At 39.7% G+C, this 7,500-nt stretch overlaps 1 protein-coding gene across 1 annotated transcript in view; it reads left to right on the top strand.

The window, feature by feature from the left end:
• The window catches only part of LOC122248448 (uncharacterized), a gene marked incomplete in the record, with an annotated part of 11,914 nt that overhangs the window by 3,833 nt on the left and 581 nt on the right, over positions 1-7,500 (top strand). Inside the window, 8 exon segments of the mRNA XM_086530932.1 lie at positions 1-103; positions 361-459; positions 820-921; positions 1,524-1,622; positions 1,854-1,952; positions 2,314-2,415; positions 2,534-2,632; positions 2,996-3,080. The exon segment at positions 1-103 is cut by the window's left edge and continues 2 nt beyond it. Coding sequence (XP_086387058.1) covers positions 1-103; positions 361-459; positions 820-921; positions 1,524-1,622; positions 1,854-1,952; positions 2,314-2,415; positions 2,534-2,632; positions 2,996-3,080 — 788 coding nt within the window.

Below are 7,500 nucleotides of genomic sequence, written 5' to 3'. Positions count from 1 at the left end.
ACAGAAGAAGAGGTGCGACAGGTGGCAGCACAGGTTTTGAACCATCCAGCCATGCAGCAATTTATTGCTGCTGCGGGACTCGTCGACTTCCAGAACTTAAACGGTAATGGATCTCTTTGAGTCTGTGTCCTTAATGTCGACTTCCAGAACTCAAACGGTAATGTCCTTAATGTCGAATACTAGAACTCAAATGGTAATGGCGATCCTTAGGTTCATACCGAAAACTGTATCTATATTATTACTTTTTATTGTGATTTCATTCCTTACCAAAACGCGGAAGATATTGACATGAGATAAAAAAAAAAAAAAAAGGCTGTTGTTCCAAATTTGGGACATTTGGAATTTTGTTTCCTCCTCCAGGGTCCTCGTTGCTGTTGTCAAGCGCTGCTGGAGGTGTTGTGGCTTCGGTGAGATTGCTGCTTGCAGCTGGAGCCTACGTCAACCTGCGGGATAATAACGGTAACGATACTGAAGGAATGTTTATTCAAATCTACCGACTCTTAAATACTCTTTCAGATCCTATTAAACTGGACATTATCTTCTTACATGTGAACCTACATGGTCCGTGATAGCCTATGAAGTAGTATTGACACTACATTGTTCAAAGATCAGATAGGATGTCCCTTACAACCAATATAATCACATCTGCTTCAAAACTCTATGATAAACCCTCATTATTATTATTTTTATTTATTTATTTATTTATTTTTACAACGCCTGTCATAGGAATCTTCCTTTTTGATATGTGATGAAGTAATGCTGACATAAGGTTGGTCGCGGCAGTAGGATATTGCAATAATGGACTCCTGTTCCCTGTAGGATGGACGCCACTTATCTGGGCTGCGCGTAATAACCACAGTGACGTAGTTAAGGTGCTACTGGAGGCGGGGGCTGACCCTAACATTGAGAACTGGAATTATGGTAATTATGAACACCTTTTTGTGACAAGGTCTAAAATAATGATAATAATAATCATGATAATCACTCTGAATCCTATTATTGTCTTCATTATCTAATTCATTTTTATTCAGATTTGACCACTTTACAATTCCATGTTCTTTTCTTTTATTATACTAAAGTCAAAAATAACTTTGAATGATAAAATACAAAAGTTGATTTTTTTTTTTTTTTTGAAATTATTGCTTCCCGTTCAGGAATGTTAACAATAATTTAAATCCTCTGACATGGCTTAATTAACGAATTAATTGTATTCCTGAATCATTATTTCTCACCCATACATTCACTGCATTGTTGAATTATTATATCTCATCAATCCATTCATTGCATTGTTGAATTACTCTATCCCAGCCATATCTGGACAGTTGGACAAGGTACCTACCCCTTACCACCAATAGATTGGTTAGATTAAAAAAAAAAAAAATTACAAAACCACACATTATATTCATTACGCCTGACATGTGGATCCTTTTTGCATTCGTACCTTTTCTACACCAATGACCATCAAGAATAATTCCCTATCGATTTGATTAAAACCACTGATATAAATCCTTCGTTTGCAACAGGTGATGATGCGCTAGGCTGGGCTGCTTACAACGGCAATCATACTATAGTGCAGGATCTCCTTAACGCTGGGGCGGAAGTAGATCATCGCAATAAAGATGGTGAGTTTGAATCATGCAAGTGAATGACCGATATCTAAACTAGTGTTATACTGATGGTGGATACACATTTTCAGTATCTTTTTGAACCGCTTAACGAATACAATGGTGATTATATAAGATTACATAAGATTACGGTTCAACGGATTATATCATGCATGAATTATGGGATTTTATGAATGAATTATAATAAAATCTTTATTGGAAATGGCTAATTAAATGTGTCCCTGACAGGTAACACGGCGTTCCTCTTAGCAGTGAAACATAACCACCTTGATATTGCAAGAATCCTCTTCAACCATGGAGCTTATATCAACGCTCAGAATAATGAGGGTTAGAAAGGGCTTGTTAAGTTGGTTGTTTCGTGAAGTTATACATGAAGATAGAAAAAGAGAGAGAGAGAGAGAAAGGAAGAGAGAGAGAGAGAGAAAGGAAGAGAGAGGATGGGGGGAGAGAGAAAGGGAGATTTGATTTGATTTTGATATAGTTTATTTGCAGAATAGTTTATATGAGAGAGAGAGAAGGATGGAAGAGAGAGAGAGTGTGTGTGAGAGAGAGAGAGACAGAGGCAGAGAGAGAGAGAGACAGAGGCAGAGAGAGAGAGACAGAGAAAAAGAACGAGAGAGACAGAGAGAAAGAAAGAAAGATACAGATTGATAGCCAACAAATATTCTAATCCCCCCCCCCTTTTTAGGCCGGAATGCTGTGATCCAGGCGGCCGAAAAGAACAACTTAGACATGCTTCGGTTCACGATCCAGTCTGGCGGAAGTCTAAACGCAAAAACAACAAAACAAGGTACGGAAAAAAAATAAATTCGAACGCAGGATACAAAATTGACGAAAGATACAAATATGACAACATATATGCGTTTTATTTTATTATTCAGAGTGTTTTTTTTTTATCTTTTTATTAGGAGACACGGCTCTCATGTTGGCTACGTCGCGCGGGTACCTTGAAGTGATGCGAGAACTTCTGGCTTCAGGCGTCGAGGTTGATCTAGCGAATCTCGATGGTAAGTTTTTTTTTTGTTTTTTTTTTTTCTCTGTCTTTCTTTTTCTCTATATGTTTCTCTTTCTTTATTTCTCTCTCTCTCTCTTTCTCTTTATATATTTATATATATATATATCTGTTTCTTTCTCTTTTTTCTCTCTCTTTCTCTATCTCATTCTCTCTCTCTCTCTTTCTCTCTCTCTTTCTCTATTGATCTCTCTCTCTCCATCTCTTTCTCTCTCTCTCTTTCCCTTCTCTCCCTCCCTCCCTCCTTTCCTCTTTCTCTCTCTCTCTCACTCTCGTACAATATCTATGGGGAGATGTATATGAGAGATGATTCGAGTATATGAATCCTATATCTAATGCGTTCTCTCTTTCCTCATAGGATACACAGCGCTTTCCATGTCCATTACCCAGAACCAGCCAGAAGCAGCGAGGATTCTGCTTGCTTTCGGCGCAGACATCAATCAGAGGGCCAAGGATGGTGAGTTGACGTCGCTTTCACATGAGTTGACGTCGCTTTCACATGAGTGGACGTCGCTTTCACATGAGTTGACGTCGCTTTCACATGAGTTGACGTCGCTTTCACATGAGTTGACGTCGCTTTCACATGAGTTGACGTCGCTTTCACATGAGTTGACGTCGCTTCACATGAGTTGACGTCGCTTTCACATGAGTTGACGTCGCTTTCACATGAGTTGACGTCGCTTCACATGAGTTGACGTCGCTTTCACATGAGTTGACGTCGCTTTCACATGAGTTGACGTCGCTTTCACATGAGTTGACGTCGCTTCACATGAGTTGACGTCGCTTTCACATGAGTTGACGTCGCTTTCACATGAGTTGACGTCGCTTTCACATGAGTTGACGTCGCTTTCACATGAGTTGACGTCGCTTTCACATGAGTTGACGTCGCTTTCACATGAGTTGACGTCGCTTTCACATGAGTTGACGTCGCTTTCACATGAGTTGACGTCGCTTTCACATGAGTTGACGTCGCTTCACATGAGTTGACGTCGCTTTCACATGAGTTGACGTCGCTTCACATGAGTTGACGTCGCTTTCACATGAGTTGACGTCGCTTTCACATGAGTTGACGTCGCTTTCACATGAGTTGACGTCGCTTTCACATGAGTTGACGTCGCTTCACATGAGTTGACGTCGCTTCACATGAGTTGACGTCGCTTCACATGAGTTGACGTCGCTTTCACATGAGTTGACGTCGCTTTCACATGAGTTGACGTCGCTTTCACATGAGTTGACGTCGCTTTCACATGAGTTGACGTCGCTTTCACATGAGTTGACGTCGCTTCACATGAGTTGACGTCGCTTTCACATGAGTTGACGTCGCTTTCACATGAGTTGACGTCTCTTTCACATAAATTGACGTCGCTTTCACATGAGTTGACGTCGCTTTCACATGAGTTGACGTCGCTTTCACATGAGTTGACGTCGCTTTCACATGAGTTGACGTCGCTTCACATGAGTTGACGTCGCTTTCACATGAGTTGACGTCGCTTTCACATGAGTTGACGTCGCTTTCACATGAGTTGACGTCGCTTTCACATGAGTTGACGTCGCTTCACATGAGTTGACGTCGCATTCACATGAGTTGACGTCGCATTCACATGAGTTGATGTCGCTGCACATAAGTTGACGTCTCTTTCACATAAATTGACGTCGCTTTCACATGAGTTGACGTCTCTTTCACATAAATTGACGTCGCTTTCGCATGAGTTGACGTCACTTTCACATGAGTTGACGTCGCTTTCACATGAGTTGACGTCGCTTCACATGAGTTGACGTCGCTTTCACATGAGTTGACGTCGCTTTCACATGAGTTGACGTCACTTTCACATGAGTTGACGTCGCTTTCACATGAGTTGACGTCGCTTTCACATGAGTTGACGTCGCTTCACATGAGTTGATGTCGCTGCACATAAGTTGACGTCTCTTTCACATAAATTGACGTCGCTTTCACATGAGTTGACGTCGCTTTCACATGAGTTGACGTCGCTTTCACATGAGTTGACGTCGCTTTCACATGAGTTGACGTCGCTTTCACATGAGTTGACGTCGCTTTCACATGAGTTGACGTCGCTTTCACATGAGTTGACGTCGCTTCACATGAGTTGACGTCGCTTTCACATGAGTTGACGTCGCTTTCACATGAGTTGACGTCGCTTTCACATGAGTTGACGTCGCTTTCACATGAGTTGACGTCGCTTTCACATGAGTTGACGTCGCTTTCACATGAGTTGACGTCGCTTTCACATGAGTTGACGTCGCTTTCACATGAGTTGACGTCGCTTTCACATGAGTGGACGTCACTTTCACATGAGTTGAAACGCTTTCACATGAGTTGACGTCGCTTTCACATGAGTTGACGTCGCTTTCCTATGAGTTGACGTCGCTTCACATGAGTTGACGTCGCTTTCACATGAGTTGACGTCGCTTTCACATGAGTTGACGTCGCTTCACATGAGTTGACGTCGCTTCACATGAGTTGACGTCGCTTTCACATGAGTTGACGTCGCTTTCACATGAGTTGACGTCGCTTCACATGAGTTGACGTCGCTTTCACATGAGTTGACGTCGCTTCACATGAGTTGACGTCGCTTCACATGAGTTGACGTCGCTTCACATGAGTTGACGTCGCTTTCACATGAGTTGACGTCGCTTCACATGAGTTGACGTCGCTTCACATGAGTTGACGTCACTGTCACATGAGTTGACGTCGCTTTCACATGAGTTGACGTCGCTTCACATGAGTTGACGTCGCTTCACATGAGTTGACGTCGCTGTCACATGAGTTGACGTCACTGTCACATGAGTTGACGGCGCTTTCACATGAGTTGACGTCGCTTCACATGAGTTGACGTCGCTTCCACATGAGTTGGCGGCGCTTTAACATGAGTTGACCGTCGCTTTTCACATGAGTTGAAGTCGCTTTTCAATATTTTTACTTTATTAATATTGATTTATGTTTGTTCTTTACTTAATTGACGTCGCTTTCACATGAGTATAGACGTCGTATTATATCAATATTTAGTTTTCTACATAGTTGAGCGCTTTATATTAGTTGAGTCGTTTCACATGATATGATCGCTTTCACATGATAGTCATTTAATGAGTATATAATATATACATGAGTATGAAGTACTTTAATGAGTTACGTTCGCTTTACATGAGTTGACGTACTTTCACATGATTGACGTATTTCAATGAGTGAAAAATCTTTACATATGCTTAATATAGTCTTTCACATATTGATCGTAATATATGAATGATTGAGTCGCTGACATAGTTGACGTCTTTCACATAAATTGAGTCAGCTTTCACATATTGATCTTTTCAATAAATTGACGTCGCTTTTCACATAGTTGACGTCAATATATTTACTATGAGTTGAGTCGCTTTCACAGAGTGACGTCACTTTCACATGATAGTTATGATTGACGTGCTTCACATGATAGATGACGTCGCTTCTAATGAGTTGACGTCGCTTACATGAGTTGACGTGTCATAGACTAGCTTACATAGATAGTGTTGAGCGTCTCTTTCAGATAATATACGTTCGCTTTCACTGATTGACGTCTCTTTTCAATATTTGACGTCTTTCCATGATGTTGACGTCCTTTCACATGAGTTTGACGTCAGCTTTCACATGGAGTGACGTCGTTACTGAGTTGAGTCGCATTAATGAGTTGACGTCTTCTGAGACTCTTCACGATAGAGTGTTGACGTCACATATCACAGTAGTTGACATCGCTTTCACATGAGTTGACGTCTCTTTCACATAAATTGACGTCGCTTTCGCATGAGTTGACGTCACTTTCATATGAGTTGACGTCGCTTTCACATGAGTTGACATCACTTTCACATAAGTTGACGTCGCTTTCACGTGAGTTGACGTCGCTTTCACATGAGTTGACGTCGCTTCACATGAGTTGACGTCGCTTCACATGAGTTGACGTCGCTGTCACATGAGTTGACGTCACTGTCACATGAGTTGACGGCGCTTTCACATGAGTTGACGTCGCTTCACATGAGTTGACGTCGCTTCACATGAGTTGACGTCACTGTCACATGAGTTGACGTCGCTTTCACATGAGTTGACGTTCGTGCTTCAATGAGTTGGACAGTGAGTTACATGAGTTGACGTCGCTGTTTTCACATAGTTGAGTTGGAAGACGTGCGTCGCTTTCACATGAGTTAACGTCGCTTCACATGAGTTGACGTCGCTTTCACATGAGTGGACATCACTGAGTTGATGGTGTTTGGTTACCGTCGGTGTAGTGTTTGTGTGTTTGTGTATTGTTTGGAGGTGGTGGAAGGAGTGCGTGCTTGTTTATAATTTTTTTCATTATTATTATTATTTATTTATTTATTTTTTTTGCGTGTGTCTTTATTCATCAGGCGAGTTAAGAGGGTTTTCGTTATGTATTATCAATATATTTATTATATTGGAAGACCTTATGATTTATGTCTTATATATACATGTATGATCTTATATTTATACTGTATATATATATAATTATATATATATATATATATATAATATATATTATATATATATTATTATTATATATATAATATATATATATATATATATATAGTATTGATATTATATATTATAATTATATATATATTATATATATATATATATATATATATATATATATCATATATAATATATATTTTTATATAATATTATATATATATATATATGTATATATATATATATATATATATATATCTATATATATATATATATGTATATATAGATAGATAGATAGATAGATAGACATATAGATAGATAGATAGATAGAAATAGATAGATAGATATAGATAGATAGATAGATAGATAAAAATATATACATATAGATA

Source organism: Penaeus japonicus, unplaced genomic scaffold (genome assembly GCF_977035675.1).
Source record: "Penaeus japonicus unplaced genomic scaffold, GWHDUDI00000001_assembly GWHDUDI00000034, whole genome shotgun sequence".
Taxonomy (NCBI): Eukaryota; Metazoa; Arthropoda; class Malacostraca; order Decapoda; family Penaeidae; genus Penaeus; species Penaeus japonicus.
Note: the sequence above shows the minus strand (reverse complement) of the source record. Positions and strands in the feature narration are given on the sequence as shown.